Source organism: Dreissena polymorpha, chromosome 10 (genome assembly GCF_020536995.1).
Source record: "Dreissena polymorpha isolate Duluth1 chromosome 10, UMN_Dpol_1.0, whole genome shotgun sequence".
NCBI classification, from domain to species: domain Eukaryota; kingdom Metazoa; phylum Mollusca; class Bivalvia; order Myida; family Dreissenidae; genus Dreissena; species Dreissena polymorpha.
In genome coordinates, this window is record NC_068364.1 from 45,068,474 (window position 1) to 45,091,119 (window position 22,646).

Sequence of the window (22,646 nt, forward strand, 5' to 3'; positions counted from 1 at the left end):
TAAGGAATTTAATTACATGTCAAAATCTGTGAAAATGTCTCTTTAAAACATCAGCACTGTAAAATCGCGTATAAACATTGGCTTTGTTTATTTACGTATGTAGCGATGTTCACAATGTGTTGTTTTTTGTTCATTAAACAAATGTTCTTCATGCTTTCATAACGTGAATAAGCGATTTGTATCAAAGTCTATAGAGTATGTGAGAAATTCCAGGCGACTAGTTGGTCTGTCGGAGAAGTTTGCTATTTTAAAAATAGTGCAATTACATGCCGAAATCGGTGAAACGGTCCCTTTTAAACATCAACACGTTAAATCGCGTATAAACATTGGCGTTGGTTATTTACGTATGTAGAGTTGTTCACAGTGTGTTTTTTTCATGAAAAAAAGTTCTTCATGTTTTCATAACGTGAATAAGCGATTTGTATGATAGTCTATAGAGTATGTGAGAAATTCCAGACGACTAGTTGGTCTGTCGGAGAAGTTTGCTATTTTAAAAATAGTATCTATCTATTTTGAAAGATGTGCCTTTCTTAAACATTGTGTGATTCAAATATACGTTTATTTGACGACCCCCAAAACTGTAACACGTTTTTAATCTTTATTTCAGGCACAGGACAATGCGGGTCGACGAAGTTATTTGGAGACAACGGTATTCATGATTTCGATGACATTACTTCAAACTCAAGTGAGTGTCCTTTCATTTGCGAAATAGTATCATATAATGTTAAACCCTTTGCCTATATAGTGTATCGGGTTTGATAAAAAAAGACAGCCTCGTGTGCATATTGTAACAAATGTAACAAAATACATTAAAAATAAAAAAACAACAACACAACTAGAATACTTCATACAATCATCATCATCATCATCATCATCATAATCATCATCATCATCATCATCTTCACCACCACCGCCACCACCACCACCACAACCACCACCACCACTACCACCACCATATTATTATTAATTATGATAAGATGCAGTTTGTTTCTGTGTTTTTTTTTAATTTATCATCAATATATAACTATGTGTAAGTTGTCTTGTAATTTGCTTTTTGTACAACGCAATAATTTTATAACACCTTTAGAATAATTATTTTCATTATAGACTATGCCTATATGATGAATGATGAAGACCTCATCATCGACTGTTGCGGAGTTATACATCGCTGGGATGTGACGGTCGAGGGCGTTCCCGCCGGGACGACGCCGATCTACTTCCAAGTGTGGCGCCCCACCGCTGCCGGTGGCAACTCGTACGAACTTGTAGGTCAAAACGTAGAAACCGTAAGTAAGTAATTTGGTTGGTACCTTATTTTATTAAAAAGAAAGAATTTAATGCATCGGCTTAAGTGTACATATGGTTCGCTTTATAAGTCATCGTACATCCACAATGCGAATGTGCCAATATAACGCGTATTGCTTCCAATCATCGAAATCAAAAGGGGGCTACTGCCCATGCGCATTCTTTATTTACTTATATATTTTGTATATTATCGAAAACAAGTTATTACATGTTCTTAAAACAATCAACCTGCAAGAAAATTGCGAAAGCGTCATTGTCACATTTGGAATATTTCAGCTAGTGACGGTAGCAAAACATTTAATATTGCCACCGCGAACCGAATCACCGTCAAAAACAAAGACCGCTTTGGATGGTAAATATAAGTACACCTTCTCTACTCTTTTTCATAGTAGTTGAACAATAACTTACCGGTATTACAATTTTTTTTAGAACAATCTATCATTCAGTCTGAACAACTTTGCAGTTTGGGCACCGATTTTGACCATTTTGTGTAGTATCTTTCTAATTCCTATAGCTTTTTATTAATGATTGATTCATACCCGCTTTGCATTACATTTTCAATTATATTTACACTGTGATGATACTCTTCCGTGTTTGTCACGGTTATGTTCGATGGGATTTAACTATATATTCCGATAAACGTGACTTGATACAATAATGATATAACAATAATATAATTGGCTTACTTTTTTGTTAAAACGAAAATCCCATACGGTCGATATGTTTTGCACTGATATTTTTTTATGCACGGGTTGTGCATAATGCGCGTCTCTTCTTTTCCACGCAGGTATGTGAATGGGGATGACATCGTTACTTACAAGGCGGGTGGAAGGGAGTTTGACGCTAACCACATGCAGGCGATGGCGTCTGCGCCTACCGTTGGGAACACCGTATCGTGGGGCGGGACAATAGCCAATGACCGCTCATATGCGATACGAGTGGTGGTCGATCCGAGTATGTCGTCTTTTCTTCTGACAATTAATTTTTCAATCGGTCTAATTTTGTTACTCTGTTACTTAAGTTGTCTTAGAGCTTGACTGTCGTTTTTTCCTTCCACAAGAATGCCCGCCCGTCTTGGCCAACCTTTAAACTGGGTGGGTGTATTTTGTCATTTGAAAAAAGAACAAAACATCTTCTCAGAATTAAAATATATATGCATACGGTTAAAGATCCTATGTCACTTGTTTAATTTTCATTCCGAAAACCACCTTTAATAAATTTTTAGTACGTCTGCCAGCGTTACCGTCCGTCTGTGTGTTCGACTGTCTTAATATATATGTATATTGTCAATATAGGTCTGTCTTCTATTCCTTCTCGTATGTGACAGACACAGATCCCGTATTCACAAACACTCAGTGGAGCATCTCGGTTGGAAATGCCGTCGCCATAGGAACGTCACTGGTGAAGCTCACAGTAAATGATGACGACAGTAACGACGTCAGCACGTTGGTGGTTACCATGGTAGCCAATACCAAGTACTCTTTCGATACATCAACTTGTGAGTGTACAAATTTACTTTCATATTCTTACAGTCGATACGACTGCAGGTGAAACCAGTTTATAGGTGTTCAGTTTAAAACGTCATCAATTGATGCCTGTTAAATGTATGCCTTATTGCTTTTGAAAACGTGTGTCTGATATTTGTTTTGATGGATGCATACTAATTAAAATTCTTATTTTCAAATGCAAATAATATTGATCGGCAACTATAGTTCGCTATTTGAGTTCGGAAAACAATGGCATAAGTCACTGTTGTTATTTAATTACCCTTATCTGAGCATTTGGTCATCTGATAATGAGAATAAAGCTACGGGAAATCCGCGGAAATATCAATCTTTTACCAGGACAGCGTTACAATAAATTCATATACTGTAGTTCTATAAACCATTACTAAACAACTAAGCAAATATATTGCACTCTTAATTCTTGAGTTCATGTAAAGCATATCATTCAATCGCGGTTTTATATATAAACACCTCATACGCGAACATAATTTCAAAGCCAATGCAAAGGTATTTTCTTTTGTTGACCATGTCTTTAAGATATCCTCACTACTGCCGGAAGTTTGGGCGCTGACGGCGGCACTTCAACCGAGCTTTCGTTTCGCGTCGCCGACCAGTGCGGCAACACCGGATCTGCCACGTTCACCGTGACCATAACAAATGACGTAAGATTGACGTCAGTCATGTGACGTCATTTTTTATTGATTAGTGATTGTCATAATTACAAAATGAACTAAATAACAATATAAATTTAATGATACCGAACCCAACGCGCTTAAATAAAAATTAATATATATATAATTTACTAGGACCTTTGAAACACGGATTTACATACTCATTGTTTTATATAAAAACGCATTTTAACTTTACGATCAATACGTCAATCGATACGACGTCATAGCGGGTGACATTGCGGTAGCAGGCGAAATTGCTATGAAATATTGAGACATTCCCATGAGACAATTCAAAATTGCTATCATTCGACATACTGTAACCACGAGACATTGCGACATTGCCGTAAGACATTGCGACATTGTCAGGCAAATTCCGACATGGTCGTAAGACATTGCGACATTATCACGAGACATTACGACATTGCCATGGTATAATGCTGCATTGTCATGAGGCATCGCGATATTGTCATGGGCATTTCAACATTACAACGAGACATTTTGACATTACTATGATACTTTGTAACATAACCACGAACGATTGCACCATAAGCAAAAGAACTGGCGATATTACCACGAGACATGGAGACATTGTCATGAGACATTTCGATATTAACAATAGACATTGCGACATTGCACCAAGACATTGCACTATTGCCGTGAGAAATTGTGACATTGACATGAAACATTACGACATTACCTTGAGACACTGCGACATTTACATGAGACATTGTGACATAGCAGGGAGACATTGTGACATTGACATGAAACAGTGCAGCATTGAAATGAGACATTGCGATATGGACATGATGCATTGCGAAACAGAAGCAAGACATTGAGACACTGGCTTGGGGCATTGCAACATTGCCGTGAGACATTGCATCATTTCCGTGAGACATTACGACATTGACATGAGACATAGATACATTGGCATAATTCATTTCAACCTTTCCATGAGGCATTGCGACATTGTCACAAGACATACAACATTTCAGCAAGACATAACATTATTGCCGCGAGACAGTGCGACATTGCCTTTGGACATTGCGATAGTGTCATGAGGAAGTGCGACATAGTAATTGCAACATTGCCATGATATACTAGTAGCGTAACATTTCATTGAGGCATTGTAAGATACAGTGAGACCTAGCGACATTGACATGAGACAAAGCAACATTTCCATGAGACATCTCGATATTGCCACAAGACGTTGCCCTGATAAAATGGGACCATGACATGAGATATTGCGAAATAGCAGTGGGACAATGTGAGATTTACATGAGACATTGCAACGATGTCGTGATTAATTCTAACATTGCCATGAGACACCTCGATATTGTCACAAGACATTGTGACATTTCCATGAGACAGTTAGACATTGCAGTGAGACATTGCGACACATCCGTAGGACTTTGAGACATTACCGTGAGGCAGTGGCAATAACACATCAAAAATAATACTAAATAAAAAGATATAATAAAATAAGAGTAAAAAGTGTACCAATTGTATGATAGTATTGAAGATTTATGATCTCGTTTGTCTGATATGATTATGTTTACATTCTGACGTCAGGACGTTGCATATTTTAGCTCACCTGAGCACCAAGTGCCCATGATGGGCTATTTTGGTCAGTCTATGTCCGACGTCGTGTGTCGCGTGTGTCGTGTGTGTCGTGTGTGACGTGTGTCGTGCATCGGACGGAAGGCATTGGCAACTTAAAGCTAGTCAACGGTTATGGCTCAACCTTAGCAAAATCTGTACAATATCAATACAACGTTTGAATCTACGCCATGTAGTTTAAAAACAAGATCAGCATGCCAGATCCTTGAAAAACATTATGGCCATTCTACAGAAATCACATTTAAGACCTTTATACAACTTGGTCAGGATGTGTACCTCTACAATATCTAGGCCAAATTTGTTAGGGTCAGAAGGGTTTACAAACTAAATCACCATGTCAAATCTGAGAGAAACATTCTGAACAATCTTATCTGTGACCTTATAATAAAGAAGCGTATACTGAATGTTTAATTGTTGATATAATTCGTCGCGCATTTCAGTCCTTATTTAGAAATCATCAGAGAATGCTATTGTAAATACAGCCTCAAATAATCGTTGTTGACACACAACAAATTGATTTATTAACAATAATTATTTCTATACAAATATATGCGTAATTAAATGTGACTGTTAATGAAGTCCATTTATAACGTCTTTGTAAAAAGCACAACAAATGTCGACGTAGGAAATTACATTTGAAGAAGTTGTATATGTATTGTGATAAGTACACTCGGGTGTTCCTATTCATGTCGTTTGGCGTGGCGTAAGGGTTATGTAATATTTGTTATTTACACTGGCTATTCAATATTTATATTGAATTCTATAGTCTATTTAAATTTGTGCGTAAACAGTTTGTATTTGCGATAGAAATAATTTATTGGGTCGTTAACTTTAGGAGCGGCTCGAAAAATAAGTGAACGCCAAGTGAAGCGCTACCAATTCGCATTATTTGTTTGCGACATTGTTTCCGATCGAAAAAGATGAAGTGTGGCGTAAAAACAAACATCACGGTGCACTTATCTAGACTTATAAAAACAAAACAAAACGAAACGAAACGAAAGATTTAACGTTTTAAAAAATATTTTTCGGCGAAGCTGTCTGCCATAGGATTTGGCATTTATCATCGGCCAATAGAATGTTTGAAAAAGGTCCATACAGTTGACGCGAATGAATAATAATTCCTTTCCTTAGATTGGCTAATTTGATAGCACTTCTATAAAACTTAATATAACTTTATTACTTCGTATCTTTTTTTTTTAAAGATTAAATCTCCATTAACTAGACCTATCTATTAATATGTTTTACGTGTTTTACTGATAAATCTATTGAGCTGATCCATTAAAGACTCATAACTTAATGAATTAATTTAGTTGTATTGAATGAAATATTTTACTATTTTCAAATCACCTCTTAATTTAGACGAAACGCACTCGGAAGGCCGATCTTTTCGCGTTTGGTACGCAGAGCCTGATTCTTCGCATGCTTCTAGCAGATACATTTAGAGATGCAATCTTCTGAGAAAAAACCCGCAGTAGCTGAATGCCAAAGAGACGTAGATGTCTAAAAACTACGGAATCCGGATAATGCAATCTATTATCCGCCCTTCTTTCATCGACGGCGACACTTGACACACGAAGCGATACACGATATTTTGCGCGACAGTTGCGGCGACGCACGATATATTGTGCGACAGTCGCGGCGACGCACAATATTTTACGCGACAGTCTTGGCGACGCACGATATATTTACCACGATATATCGCCTTTTGGGCTACCTACACAAGGGCGCTATATCGTGGTAAATATATCTTGCGTCGCCGCGACTGTCGCGCAAAATATCGTTTGTCGCCGCAACTGTCGCGCAAAATATCGTGTATTGCTTCGTGTGTCAAGTGTCGCCCTTGATGAAAGAAGGGCGGATAATAGATTGCACTCTCCGGATTCCGTAAAAAACCCCAGCGCAGTAGCAGAATTCTTCGTTCACGGCTACGCTATTGTGTTTACGCTTTGAGTTTTGTTGCGGGGTTGTTTACCTTATACCCATTATATTATTGTAAACACACAACCAACATTGCACATTCCATTGGTAATAGGTTAATGAGCTAGGATATTGAGAATGCTGGGTTTCGGCAAGCCGATCAATCGTCAAACTGACTGATGTTTGCAGCGCTGTAAAACTATCACAGACTTGCTATATGTTATTCATTTACGTATTAAAGCGAATACATTGACATAAAACAGAGTCAAAATATTTAGACGTGTGCATTATTTGAGCGTATATTTTATTAAATAGGTGTTCGCCTTACACATTTTAACTCGAATGTATGCCCATGATATTTTATGACTGCGATCATGCAAAATCCAACAAACTTATACGTGAAAAAAAAACATATCCAACACATGGACACAAAATATTGAGAAACAATTATTTTTAAGAATACACACGCCCTATTTCAAAGTTTAAATACGTTGATGTTGAACTACTGTCATCTAGATGAGGCTTAACCCATTAATGCTTAGCGTCTTGAAAAAAGGCCTTGACAAACAGCGTTGATTCAGGTGAGACGCCGCATTCAGATGAGACATCCCAAATTTTGGAAATAAATTGATTCAATTTAGGAGGATGGGAGAGTCCACTATGCATAAATAGGTTAAATAAACAAACCAATAAACAAACCCATGGTCCAACACGAACGAATTCAGAGCACTTCGAATACATGAGACGCCTTCTGAAAAAAAACTGGGCTTAATGCATGTGAATAAAGTGTCATCCCAGATTAGCCTGTGCAGTCCGCACAGGCTAATCAGGGAAGACACTTTCCGCTTAAACACGATTTTCGATAAGAAGGGACTTCCTTTAAACGCAAAATACCATATAAGCGGAAAGCGTCGTCCCTGATGAGCCTGTGCGGACTGCATAGGCTAATCTGGGACGACACTTTACGCACATGCATTATGCCCAGTTTTCTCAGAACACGACTCACATCATTTCACCAAACTATCTTCTAGTCTAAAACCATGAAGCAGATGAAAATACTGAACCATATCATACATAAAAGAACCAAACGACGTAACGTTTATGAACGGCAAGATAAACCATGGTTGGGTAATGAATGTGGCATTTTGAAATATCGTACGTATAACTCTTTGAAAACAATCCGTTTCACAAACTCAAGATAGGATTTGCAAATTTACCTTAACGAACAAATTTTACCTCCCTTTTTGAAATTGGTTTTAAAGTGGGTTCCCGGACAGATAGAGCGTGTCCTCACGTCTTATTTTATTAAGGGTATATTAAATAAGCTTCATACCAATGTTGGTGCTTTCTTCAGAAAGTTGAACATCTTTGGTATTGTTTGTGCTATAACCAATTCACTAAATGTGTTAAACAAGAAGGATAATTTTCAACTTAATATGAAAAATCCAATTTTATTTTGGCAAACAGTTAAACGTGCATTTTTAAAAGCCACACAAATACTCAAAATCAACGAACATTTCGTAAAATAAAGTTCACCCATAAACAATCGGACGCACGACGTAGTTCTCCGATACTGCCCGATGCCAATCTCACGTTTGCTCGTAAATGATCGCGAGAAATTCACATGGAGTATATTTTGACGCAAAAAGCAAAAACATATATTGTGACTCAAAAAACAAAAACGACAATTTTTTGCCTCGTTCAATCTTTGTTACCAGACCACATCTATCGTTGAAATTTTGACTATTGCTATATAAGAACCAATGATTTGTAATGGGCTATTTTTTTTCTTCAAAAATTAAAGTTAACACATAAAAAATGATTGTTCCTTATAGCAATGGCCAAAATGTTAACGCTAGATGTGGTCTGGTAACTTCGATAGTTCTCATGGATACGTCTTTCTTCCGACGCTGCCTGAAGCCAATCTCGCGTTCGCTTGCGACTGTCGCGCAAAATATCGTGCGTCGCTTCGTGTGCCGTGTGTCGCCCTTGATGAAAGAAGGGCGAGATTATAGATGAGACTATCCGGATTCCGTGGCAAGGGGACGTGACTAGCGCGATCGATTTTAATCTATTCATAAATGAGTTATCCCTTTCCTTACGCGACCGGGGGATTTTCATTGATGAAGATATTCGAAATATACAATATATATATAAATAAATAAATAAATAAATATAAATATATATATATATATATATATATATATATATATATATATATATATATATATATATATATATATATTGACTATTCGTTGTATATATCTATATATTTTATTATTTGCCGATGATCTTCCGAGTTACTCTGAAACCGCTATTGAACTATGTAGCGTCAATTGAATGGTATTTTTTATTTTTGACAAATAAGTGCCATGACTGTAAATGAAAATACAACCGAAATGTTTTTATTCAGAAATGGTGGCCCATAGCGATCATATGAAAATTGGTTCTATAATGGAAATCGTGTAAATTTAATATCAGTGTACAAGTACATGAGGTTACTGTTTACTCCTACATTTAGTTTGTCCAAGGCTAAATCTAAGTTGGTTTTGCAAGCTAAAAATATATTTATGCGAAACACAGTTACCAAGGCTTATTTTTAAAATTTGACATTAAAAAGTATTTTAAACATTTTTATTTAATGGTAAAGTCGATCCTTACATACGTGAGCGGAAATTTGGGGCCATACCTTTTCTGAAATATATACAACAAATTCAGGCTCAATATTGCAAAGATTTAAATAGGTCAGCGAACAATTGTATGGCTCTAGGGGAGGTTGGTAGGTTAGAATTATGTGTAGACTATCATTTCATGTGTGCTAAATACTGGTGTAAACTTATTCACATGCCATTGCATAGATACCCCCCAAAACTGTTATAATATTTTTAAACTCCATGATAAAATTGGAAAGACAAAACGGACTACTTCCGTCAAAAAGCTGTTATTTAATTATGGTTTTGGTTATATCTGGGTTAATCCGGATGTTGGTATTGCTGATGTATTTTTACAACTATTATAACACACAAACATGGTCAGGGAGTTTATTCGACTCGTCTAGATGAGAAACATATAGAATGTATAAATCATTGTTTGAACCCGAAACATATCTGTTGCTTAAAATACCATTCTACGATATAAAAGCTTTTGCAAAAAATTAGATGTTCCAACTACAAGTTTCTTATTGAAACTGTACGAAAATTTGGTACAGAACATGATCTAAGATATTGAACAAATGTAGACATTGTCTAAATGTAGAAAACACTTGTGTAATTGAAAACAAATTTCATGTATTTTTTATTGTTCTAAATTTTAAGAAAACGTTACATGCACCTTTTTCTTGGTAAAGTGGAAACAGAGAAGAAATCGGTTTTATTATTCTGAAAACAAACGAAAAATAATCTGAAATTAAAGAAAATTGCCTTATTTATATATTTCTTAATGCGAAACGTGTCAAAATAAACTTTTCACAACTTATGCATATATAATGTGACATGTCTGTAAATTCTATTTTGGGTCGGCCTTTAATAACGAAATAAATTGTCGTGTATTTTCTTGTGTTAAATATGTGTAAGATAAAGCAACTTATGACTTTATTACACGGAAAAGGTATGCCATGTGAAACAGCCTATTTTTGAAAACGTCCTCTTTACCGGTGACCGGAAAAAAGAACATGCATTCTACAAAGCTAACGACAAAGTGCGAATTTTCTTAAAGAGAGTCGCACAGAAACAAGAAACAACAATAACCCAAATCAATCAACAATAAACCTAATTCGTGCTTGTGTTCTTCCAGCCGCCGGTGATTCACAGTCTCCCTAACGTCATTTCAGTCAGCGAGGACGAGACGCTCGAAACGTTGCTCCACACACTCAACGTCACCGACACGTATGGCGCCCCCACCTGCTCTCTGGCGGCGTCCGTGCCGGCAGAGTGGCCGTTCTTCATGCAGAAAGTTCCTGGGACTTCCGGTGAGCATCGTCGTCGCCGTCTGCGACATCAGCCTTTGTGCTTATTTCCTTAGTCATCATCGTCGTCAGCGTCGTCGTATAAATTATTATGACTATGGTGTCGATTATTGTAATCAATAACACATTAAACCCAGAAAACAAAGGAGACCATAAGCAGCAGCAACAATGACCTCAAAATCATATATTTACTATCTTCATTATCCATCAAAATATGGAATGAAATTACTCGAGTGTCAGAGTAAGCTTGCATTGAATATAACATCTTTTTTTGGAATAAAATTAATCGTCTTTTTTAAATTTCGTACCGTTGAAAATTAAAACCCAAAAAATAAAAAAAACAACAACAGAGAACAGTTATGTTGCAAATAATGGACAAAAAAACAACGATTATAGCGGTTTTATAAAAATATCATTTTCATTCACGAGTGAAATACTTTTCTTTTACTTGCCTGATGTGAAAACAATTTATTTTGCGATCAAAGAAAACTTATTTTATACTAGTACCTGCCCTCAAGAAACAAAATACGACATAATGGTTAAAAAGCGACCAACTATCCTCTCTATGTGTTCTCTTTTCTCAGACTACGGTATATATAGCGAGTCGAGCCCCGGGTTCAACTACGTGGTGAAGAAATCGTACGACATACCGGTGGAGTGTACTGACGGGTTCTTGTCGGATACCGAGACATTGTCCGTGAAGCTGATACAAAACACACCGCCCGTCATCCTGAACTTGCAAAGTAGTTGAAACAACGAGATCTTGCATTCGGGCAAAATTGTTTTGTCGCTTGATCCATGTTTTATATATTTACGTAACTGAATCTAATATTTATTTATGTATTTATTTATAATTTTATTTATTTATTTATTTATTTATTTATTTGTGTAATTAATTAATTATTCATTTATTTTTGTAATTAATTATTATTTTTTTTTTTTGTAAACTTATTTTAGGGTAGGGGACAACTAGGGTCACTGCATCAACCATATATGTTTGCTAGTCTGTATTCCAAAAGTTGTTTCATCCATAATATTATCCAAATTTTTTTTTTTTTATTTGAATTATATTTTTACTAGCCGAAACAAACATGGGAATGCTGCAGCATAAACTATAAACAGTTTTTGTTCCATGTAACCAGTTTACGTTTTCAGATATGATAATTAGTGGTCTTGATCATTTGGACAGTAAAACTGAATCATAATGATTATGGTATTTCCTTTGCAGAATATATGCTTCCATTTTAACTCATCTTCATGAACACAAAACCACTTTTAATTCACTAACATGAAATTTCCTTTGTCGGGAACTGTATTTCTGATGCTATCAGTGCTTTGATTACAGATTCCACGTCCGTGTCCACCACAGACCCAATAGGAACCACAGCGTTCTACGTCATCGCTACCGACTCCACGAACGATGACATCACATTCTCGATGACGTGTTCCCCTGTCGTCTGCCCCTTCAAAATATTCAATTGTAAGTACGATAGGATGGAAACAGCAATGAATTCGAAAATGCTTCATTTATGTTTATTTGAAAAGTTTTTTTTAATATCGAAAGTTACGAAAAGAGGATTAAGTTGTGGGCATCATACGTAAGTTTATCTTGCATTCAGTAGCGTTCAATATAATGACATTTATTAAAGTGCATTATATGGAGCGATTGTTATCGTGCATCATATTAATTTATAACACAAATATTCGAATGGCACATACACGTTTGCTCAGAATTAATAGTGACCGTGAACTCGTAAATATTCGCCCCGGATCATTTCTTTCAGCCGGCGAGATCCAAATCACGGAGGACCTGTCCGGACACACCGTCGTCGGGTATGACCTTCAAATTACAGTCGCCGACAGTCGCAACACCGTCGGCCCGAGACTACTTACCATCACTATTGCAGGTGAACTCTTTGCAATTGAGATGATTTATTGGACAACAGTACATAATGCATGTGCTTAAAGTGCCGTCCCAGATGAGCCTGTGTAGTCCACACTGGCTAATCAGGGACAACACTTACGTTACCGCTTATAGTCCACACTGGCTAATCAGGGACAACACTTACGTTACCGCTTATACTGTAGTAGTCCACACTGGCTAATCAGGGACAACACTTACGTTACCGCTTATACTGTACACACTGGCTAATCAGGGACAACACTTACGTTACCGCTTATACTGTACACACTTGCTAATCAGGGACAACACTTACGTTACCGCTTATACTGTAGTAGTCCACACTGGCTAATCAGGGACAACACTTACGTTACCGCTTATACTGTAGTAGTCCACACTGGCTAATCAGGGACAACACTTACGTTACCGCTTATACTGTACACACTGGCTAATCAGGGACAACACTTACGTTACCGCTTATACTGTACACACTGGCTAATCAGGGACAACACTTACGTTACCGCTTATACTGTAGTAGTCCACACTGGCTAATCAGGGACAACACTTACGTTACCGCTTATACTGTAGGGACAACACTTACGTTACCGCTTATAGTCCACACTGGCTAATCAGGGACAACACTTACGTTACCGCTTATACTGTAGTCCACACTGGCTAATCAGGGACAACACTTACGTTACCGCTTATACTGTAGTCCACACTGGCTAATCAGGGACAACACTTACGTTACCGCTTATACTGTAGTAGTCCACACTGGCTAATCAGGGACAACACTTACGTTACCGCTTATACTGTAGTAGTCCACACTGGCTAATCAGGGACAACACTTACGTTACCGCTTATACTGTAGTAGTCCACACTGGCTAATCAGGGACAACACTTACGTTACCGCTTATACTGTAGTAGTCCACACTGGCTAATCAGGGACAACACTTACGTTACCGCTTATACTGTAGTAGTCCACACTGGCTAATCAGGGACAACACTTACGTTACCGCTTATACTGTAGTAGTCCACACTGGCTAATCAGGGACAACACTTACGTTACCGCTTATACTGTAGTCCACACTTGCTAATCAGGGACAACACTTACGTAACCGCTTATACTGTAGTAGTCCACACTGGCTAATCAGGGACAACACTTACGTTACCGCTTATACTGTAGTCCACACTGGCTAATCAGGGACAACACTTACGTTACCGCTTATACTGTAGTAGTCCACACTGGCTAATCAGGGACAACACTTACGTTACCGCTTATACTGTACAGGGACAACACTTACGTTACCGCTTATACTGTAGTTTTGTTTAGAAGAGACTTCATTTAAATGAATATTCCACATAAGCGGAAAGTGTCGTCCCTGATAAACCTTATCGGACTGCACAGACTTACCTGGATTGGATGTGTTTTGGTATTAATTTTATTATTTTCTCCTTTCAATTCCAATTAATAAATCTCTCTTACTTAGATCGAACTCGACCTTACACGAACGTGATTAAGCATCTCTTGAGAAGTATTGCTTTTAGTTTTAAATAATTTGTAATACGTTTTTCTCTGTTACAAACAGAAGCGAATTTGACTGATGAGTACACATGCATTTGATAGGTATGCGGCATATTTGTGTTGAGTTCTGAGAAAAATGGGCATTATGCTTGTGCGTAAAGTGTAGTCCCAGATTAGCCTGTGCAGTCCGCACAGGCTTATCAGGGACAACACTTTCCGCTTTTATGGTATTTTTCGTTCAAAGGAAGTCTCTTCTACATAAAAATCCAATTAAGGCGGAAAGTGTCGTCCCTGATTAGCCTGTGCGGACTGCACAGGCTAATCTGGGATTACACTTTACGCATATGCGTTATGCCCAGTTTTCTCAAAGCGCGACTCATTTTATAATTCACATTGTTATTTCTATAATTGTATATGTTCTATATGCGGCCAGAAATTCACGGATTTGTAAGACATGTCCGCTAACTGATTGGCTGCAAATATGCGTTTCGTTCTGCGATTACGGGGCTTAATGCACATACACAGCGCCCTCCCAAATTCGCACGTGCAGCCCCACAGGCGAATCCGGGACGACACTCTCCTATTTAACTGGATTTTTGCTAAGATGAGACTTCCTTTGAACGAAACATGAAACGAAAGCCGAAAGTGTCGTAACTGATGAGCATGAGCGGACCGCAGATGCTAGCCGGGAACGACACTTCACGCACATGCATTAAGCCCAGTTTCCCAGAGTGAGGCTCATAATCTTTTTACAGATTTGAACGACCCAGTTCAGCTAACGAACATACCATCAAGTGTCGTCATTAAGGAGAACTCCGCCGTCGGCGCGCTCGTGTACACAGTCTCGTTCTCCGACATCGACACGTCACAGAAGCACACGTTCGCTATGACGTCATCTCCCGTACAGGGGCTGTCATATTTCTCAATTGACCCGTCAAGTAAATATGTGTGCTAATTTTTAGATGTTTGCTTAGCGACCGTCTAAGGTGGTTAGTCTAAAATACTGGTCGATACGCCTTAGCCACTAGGAGCCCAATACCCGCTTACTACGCGTATACGCGCGAGAAAGAGTTGTATAATACTCCAATTATATTCAGTCACAAGTAAAACATTATATTAATATCGTGTTAAATGCAATAGTTTCGAACGGTGCTGTTATAGAAAAGAATCAATAAACAATGATCGTATTATACGTAGGAGGAGATTGTTTATGAATGAATAAAATAGTCCACTTTCTGCAGCGTCTTCATGACGTAGTATTTTTGCTCAGTCCATTCATAATATGAGGCTATTAATTAGATGCGCCTGTCGATAAACAAAGGAAAGTTCACGGATGATAACAACAAAATAGGTTACGCTCTCACATACACCTCAGTGATGTAGTACAGGTCATTTGTAAATTCAGGCTATTAATAGATTCGGGAAAAAGTTTACGCTTATTTATATTCTCAATTTATAAAACGTTGAACATAAGTATAACAATAACTTCATAACTTCTATTGTATCAATAGACAAAAACAAAAGATGTTTCATAATCGCTAAACCCGAATACAACAAACAATTTATAATAATAATACAAATGACCTGTTTCCTAACCTCGTTCATGCTACTACAGCGGGTATATCTGGAAAACGTTGTTTGGTTCTCAACAGATAGCGGCGATCTTTTGTAATTACGGGTGCAAGCAACGCATTAGTAGAAGGTTAGTAGAAGGTTTAGCTTGTTTATATTCACAGTTATCAATACATAGACAGTTGATTATGAGTTCATCAATTAATACAGGCATACTATAAGCAACCTCGAAAATGCTTTATAATCGCTGAAACCGAAAACAACTAAATATATTATATTAAATATATTTATAGCAATAAATATCTTTTAAAAATGTAGTCGGCGTATACGCTGACTTTGAAATAAAGTTTGAAATTTACTTTTCTAAATAAATAAATACAATTAAGCACAAGTTAAACTATTGTGTTGTGTTTTTCACGTGTAAGTTGCATATTCTACGCATGAAATGTGTGTTAGCATTGTCAAACCACACATTAGTGTGAGTAGATAAAAATATACTACGGGAGAGCACTTTATATGTGTCCTCATATGTCTTGTTATGAGTATCTTTCTTCACTATCGAAATATATCGTATGTTGATATTTGATTTAAACGCAGTTTTCTTTCGACACATTTAAATCACACGTCCATAGCGCCGTCATGCGAACATGGGTCTTATGCGTTTTGGCAAGCGTTTGTTAAACCCAACATGTGCATTTGCGCAGTCAGGCCATAGGCGATGCTGTTGGCTATAAAATCACTAAATATGTTATGTTTCTCCTTACCAGACAGAGAGATAGCTGAGTGGGCTATTTAAGTGATGGGCGCATATGGAATAAAGCCCATTTTCGCATGACGAGGGTCATTAAAAATCTCATTGCGAATTGAAAATACCACATTTAAGAACAATGCTTTTTGATACAAAATAGAATTCAAAATAGCAAACTTGTTAATAATGGCGGCCTATCCACACATTCCATGATTTCCAGACGTGCTGACGAAGTACGGCAAACGTTGTGGTATGATAATTAAACGATTTTCTCTTATCGTGACACTATATTATTTCGCTAATGATTGTTTTCTCATCTTGGAGGCGAAAGTGAAATTCTGCGAGATGGATTTTAACGCGTTATTGTAACAGGGCCACAATTTGTGTCGTTTGAGCATACAGAGAGTAGTCCGGAATTCCTTACACTGAACAGTGCTACATCTTTTGAATTGAGCACATACGCAGTGATGTAGCAAAAATTCAGAGGCTGTATCTCGAATCAGCATATTACATATTCGAAAATATTCATGCGTGTCTGTTGGCGTTATGTAAAAGTCACTAAGATGAAAACTGAGTAAAACAGCTATGCCTAAAAAGCGCATTAGTGCTCTATACCTATGTTTATGTCAGCGTTGTTGACATCGTGTGAACTGCTCGGGTAACAAGTAAAGCATAAACAGCAATGTGTATATACTTTTATTCCTCCACATACAAGATACGAAGATTATTGTATATTTTGAATTTGTATATGGTGGCAAAAATCAAAAGTTTTGTACAAGGATTTTTCATTATGAATTTATATTCTTGGTGAGATAGTTATTTGATATTCCAAATATATTCCTTTAATATGATGGTGACTGCAATTTTTTTTATATTAAGTTCCCATTACCATTTTCATCATACTTTCTATGCTTTCAAAACGTCCAAAAAGCCATGTTGTTTTTATTTTGTTTAAGTTATTTCTATGAAATAATAAGGAGGATAAAAAGTGCACTCAAAACTCGACCCGTGCGCTATGACACACATATGAAAAATGAACTGCGTGTTAAATTATGCAATAGCGAACATCTTCAGTGCCTTCAGCGCTTTGATTTTATCAATTTGAAGTTTTGTGTAGGTCACCTAGCAAGAAGTGCTAATTGTGAGCTTGTTTGCCCACACATTAGTCCGGCGATGTGTGTCGTCCGTTGTGCGCCGTCATGTTTTAACTCGATGCAATATTTTTCTTCAAATCTTGATGAAACTAAGATATAATGTTTATATTGACAATATCAAGACAATAAACTTAAATCGGATAGCATCGTACCTGCTTTCTTTCAGAATTAAGTTTAGTTATCGTTGTATAATATTGTTTATCGTCTATTAAGCATTGGCTTAAAAACTTCATGTATATAAATCAATCCACAAAATGTTGTTCATTGTCTACTAGTATTTAGCATCGACGTAAAACTTTTATGTACGTAAATCAAACTACAGAATATAATGATCGCACATGATGGTATTTTACTGTCACAGCGGGGCAAGTAACAACTTCCGGCGTCATAAATTACGAGGCACTTACAGCGACGTCATTCATCCTCGGCGTTACGGTGACGGATCCAGTGACGTCAGACGCGGCTAATCTGACGGTGACTGTTTCCAACATCAACGAGGCACCGTCGTTTGCTCAGTCCAGCTATTCCCTGTCCGCTAGCGAAGGGCTTGTAAGAAATCTTGAATGAATTATAATATGAGCCGTGTTCTGAGAAAACTGCATGTGCATAAAGTGTCATCCCAGATAAGCTTGTGCAGTCCGCACAGGCTAATCAGGGACGACACTTTTCGCCTAAATTGGATTTTTGCTAAGATGAGACTTTATTGAAACGAAAAAGGTCATACAAGCGGAAAGTGCCGTCCCTAATTAGCACAGGCTAATCTGGGACGACACTTTACGCACATGCATTATGCCCAGTTTTCTCAGAACACGACTCATAATATGACTCACGCGTTCAGTCTTCTTTCTACCTATATATTGTGTGTGTCCCTTGTAACTCAGATAGTGATTTAAACCATGTTTGCAGTTTGTATCTATACTGATTACATTTCACGGCTTAAACGGATCATTCGATTTTCGGCAATTATTTTAGTCAATAATTTTGAAGGAATTGTATGTCGAGGTCTTATGCTACAAGCTTTATCGGGCGATTTATTGGACTTAGAAAAGGAAATAAATATTTGAAACATAGTGGTATTTATTCATGACAGACAATTTATTTATCACTTTAATTCAACTTAACAATATTTTTGTATATCGAATCATTCGGAACCCTATCTTATGTGCAAATTGCATGTAAAGAGCTCTGTTTGCTGCAACACAAGTTCACAAGGCGTCATTTTCTGTTTTCGCGCAGGTCGGAACGGTCATTGGAACGCCGCCGTTCGGATTGGCAGATCCCGACGCCGGCGATTCAGTCACCCTGACTTTGGATTGTGGATCGCAGACTGCTTACTTCTACATGCACTCGACGAGCGGACAGATCAGCTACCAGTCAAGCTACGATCTTGACTCAGGGTCCCTTCCGTCCGCAGTCACGTGTAACGTGTCGGCGACTGATACTGGGGGGCTACGCAGTTTTGCATCTTTATTTATTACAATCAGTAAGTTTCTTTGCATTTCATCGTCTTTATGAGAATAATATTAGTAAAAGTCATCGTTATCCTTCTCGTTCTAGTTGTCGTGAGTTCCTTCTTATTCAAATTCCTCCTCGTCCTCCTCGTCGTCGTCCTCCTCGTCGTCGTCGTCCTCCTCCTCCTCCTCCTCCTCCTCCTCCTCCTCTTCCTCCTCCTCCGCCTCCTCCGCCTCCTCCTCCTCCTCATCATCATCATCCTCTTCCTCCTCCTCCTCCTCATCATCATCATCATCAGCAGCAGCATCGTCATCGTCGTCGTCGTCGTCGTCATCATCATCATCATCATCATCATCATCATCATCATCATCATCGTCATCATCATCATCATCTTCGTCATCGTCGTCGTCGTCGTCGTCATCATCATCATCATCATCATCATCATCATCATCATCATCATCATCATCATCATCACCACCACCACCACCACCACCACCACCACCATCATCATCATCATCATCATCATCATCATCATCATTACCATCATTACCATTATCATCATGCCAATATCAACAACAACAATTCATTCAAAAATAGCGGCACCACCCTATATATCAGGAACAACTTCATTTCACTGGAACCATGAAATGTCGGCAGAAGCAACTGCAACATCAAAAGCTGTAAAAGTGACAAAAGAATTTATATAAAATATATTTCAACAGTTGATAACAAATAATCGTCGTATTAGGTCTCGTTACTTGTGAACACTATTCTGCAGGCGACGTCAACGACAACGTTCCTCAGTTTTCTCCAACGGCGTACACGTTTCACGTCGACTACTATGCAAGCCCGGGAGCCGTCGTGGGTGCCGTAACCGCAACCGATGAAGATATCGGCAAGTACGGTGTCGTCACGTACAGCTTAGAGCAGTCGTTCCTCGATAAGGAATACTTTTCAATTGACGTCAACGGACGGATAAGCGTCAGAATTTCACCGTCTAGCGGACAGCTTGCATACGCTTCGGCAATCAGCGTCACGGCGCGAGCGTCCGACGTCGATGGAAACGAAGATACGTCTACGGTTCTGATAATTGTTTCAGGTACTTCGTTCGCGTTTGGAATCAAATACATATAACGTAGCCAATCGTGCAATTACGTCGTCATAAAATAGCATGTTGCGATATACGAATCCGTGAATGAAATGTTGATATATTTTTTCAAATATTTGTATTCTATTATTAAACCAAAAAATGACCGAAATGCGTGAAACTTGTTTTTTTCCGGTATCTACAAAAATATACTAGTAATTGCATATTTTAGCAGTAACGTTCGTCGTATACTCTCCTTTGTAAATACGGTTGACCACTGAAAACATGTATCTGCTCACAGATTGACACATTTACACACGTTCTAATGAGATGCACGAACTGTGAGATAAGCGCAACGGATATATATAATTATATATGGTATATCGTTTTGTTTAAAAGTTGAAATTTTGAAAAGTGTCTGTAACGTTCAACGATTAAATTACTTAAACTGCTCGGCAGTTAAGGTTCTTGTCGTTTTAAAGAGGTCTCGGGTTATGAACACGGTTGAGAAAATCGTTTGTTTTGTTTCAAATTGATGTTCAAGTGTTAATCTTGAGATATTGAGCACTAGAAACACAATCAATAAACATGAAAAAATGCACAAACAAAAAGTTCAACATAACTCGTAAAACACCCGCCAACACTGGACAACACAGTACATGCATTTCAGACACCACTACGACCAGCACCACCACAACAACGCTGCGCTACCGGAAGTTCATCGAGGACGGACGTAACGTCGCCTGGGTCTCAGCGTCCGCGGTGATCATTGCCGCTATCATAGTCGCGTTGGGTTACGTCATCTACACGTGCGAGGGTGACCAGGGGTGCTCACAGTTCTCTAGAAATCTGTATGCGGTATTTTGAATTATTTGAGCTTGTTAACGTAAGAACTATGTCACACGGGACAGGAAAACGCTATGTATTCTTATCTCTCGTGTGGTATTTGTTTTATTAATAACTTAACTAAACTAATAACTTAAACTAATAAAAACTTAAAACTTTGCTTTCATGTTCATATCGTTTTCCGAAGAATTGACCATTGTTTTAAGTATTAGCCCAATTGAATCCAATTATTCCAACAGGCGCTACATTTAATTCAACTTAACGGGCTTGAACGCATCCATTTTCACTTAATCATTTAAAGGATGTTAACTTGTTTTGATATTACACATGTAATATTGTACCTTATATTATTCTTTATTCAAGGTGCAACAAGCGGAAGTCCTTGCGGCGCTTGCACCCACGGCGCATGCCCAGATCGTACGACTTCCGGTCATGTGATTTCTCCCCGGCCGGGAACCAAGAGTCGAAAGGTGCTTTTAAGTTTCCTGTTAGTGACATGAAAGCAGTTTATATATTGAGTTAATTAAGTACATATTAATTGATGTTCTCAGTACTTACAAATATCAAATTTCTACGAATCCGCATTCTGTTTCTTTCCAGGATCAATCAGACACCCGCCACCGCCAAAACGTTCGTAAACGTTTTAAGTTTTAACTTAGAGTAATAACATACCCAGTTATTGTTGTCATAAGTTTTTTTTTTAATATCATGCCTACTAATCGCTGTTTTATTTTAAATAGAAACATGTTGTTTTTATCTTTGTAGAATTCCAATGGTGGCGTTCGGAGGCACTGTAATGCGTTGAATCATAACAGAGCGTTAACCCTTTGCATGCTGGGAAATTTGTCGTCAGCTAAAATGTCGTCTGCTGAATTTCTAAAATTAACATTTTTTTCGAATTTTTTCAAAGAATACTATAAGAATAGCAAACAGTTTGGATCCTGATGAGACGCCACGTTCTGTGGCGTCTCGTTTAGATCAAAACTGTTTGCAAAGGCCTTTAAAATTCGGTTCCAGCACTGAAAGAGTTAATGCCATATTGACGTTTGTGACGTGAGTTTGGGACGCGTCACCCCATAATTGTTATATTGAAGGCATCGCGCTCAAAAGCTTTGTTATGAAAAAGTTAGCATTTAATTGCGAATATGTATAATCATCCTTTTAAACTACACTTTAAAATACCTTTCTTTGTAAAGTGTTGACATTCAATCCAATTTATATATCAACAAGTTTACAACTTTGTTCTGACTTTCCCGACTTTGTTAATAATTATAATGAACGTGTAAGTGGTAATAGTAATACAACCAAAATAAAATTGTGAAATTGTTGAAGAAGCATTTAAAGAAACATTGAACCATTGCTTGGAATGAGCACATGCACTTA

The 22,646-nt window shown here is 37.8% G+C and overlaps 1 protein-coding gene across 1 annotated transcript; it reads left to right on the forward strand.

Moving 5' to 3' along the window:
- Nucleotides 1-553: 553 nt before the first annotated feature.
- Nucleotides 554-22,574, forward strand: LOC127849083 (cadherin EGF LAG seven-pass G-type receptor 1-like). Its single transcript, XM_052381806.1, has 18 exons — nucleotides 554-685; nucleotides 1,108-1,290; nucleotides 1,582-1,657; nucleotides 2,093-2,259; nucleotides 2,633-2,803; nucleotides 3,348-3,472; nucleotides 10,808-10,982; nucleotides 11,564-11,722; nucleotides 12,325-12,459; nucleotides 12,764-12,886; nucleotides 15,160-15,342; nucleotides 18,240-18,427; nucleotides 19,115-19,361; nucleotides 20,109-20,429; nucleotides 21,088-21,268; nucleotides 21,627-21,733; nucleotides 21,864-21,893; nucleotides 22,029-22,574. The coding sequence occupies exons 2-18, from the start codon at nucleotides 1,119-1,121 to the stop codon at nucleotides 22,058-22,060; spliced, it is 2,592 nt and encodes an 863-aa protein (XP_052237766.1). The 5' UTR covers nucleotides 554-685; nucleotides 1,108-1,118; the 3' UTR covers nucleotides 22,061-22,574.
- Nucleotides 22,575-22,646: the final 72 nt, after the last annotated feature.

Excerpts from the sequence above, each read along its gene's own strand:
- LOC127849083 (XM_052381806.1), top strand. The coding sequence starts at position 1,119 with ATGATGAATGATGAAGACCTCATCATCGACTGTTGCGGAGTTATACAT. Across the intron at positions 1,291-1,581 it reads TCAAAACGTAGAAACCGTAA|CTAGTGACGGTAGCAAAACA; the intron begins GTAAGTAATTTG and ends GGAATATTTCAG. Across the intron at positions 21,894-22,028 it reads ACACCCGCCACCGCCAAAAC|AATTCCAATGGTGGCGTTCG; the intron begins GTTCGTAAACGT and ends TTATCTTTGTAG.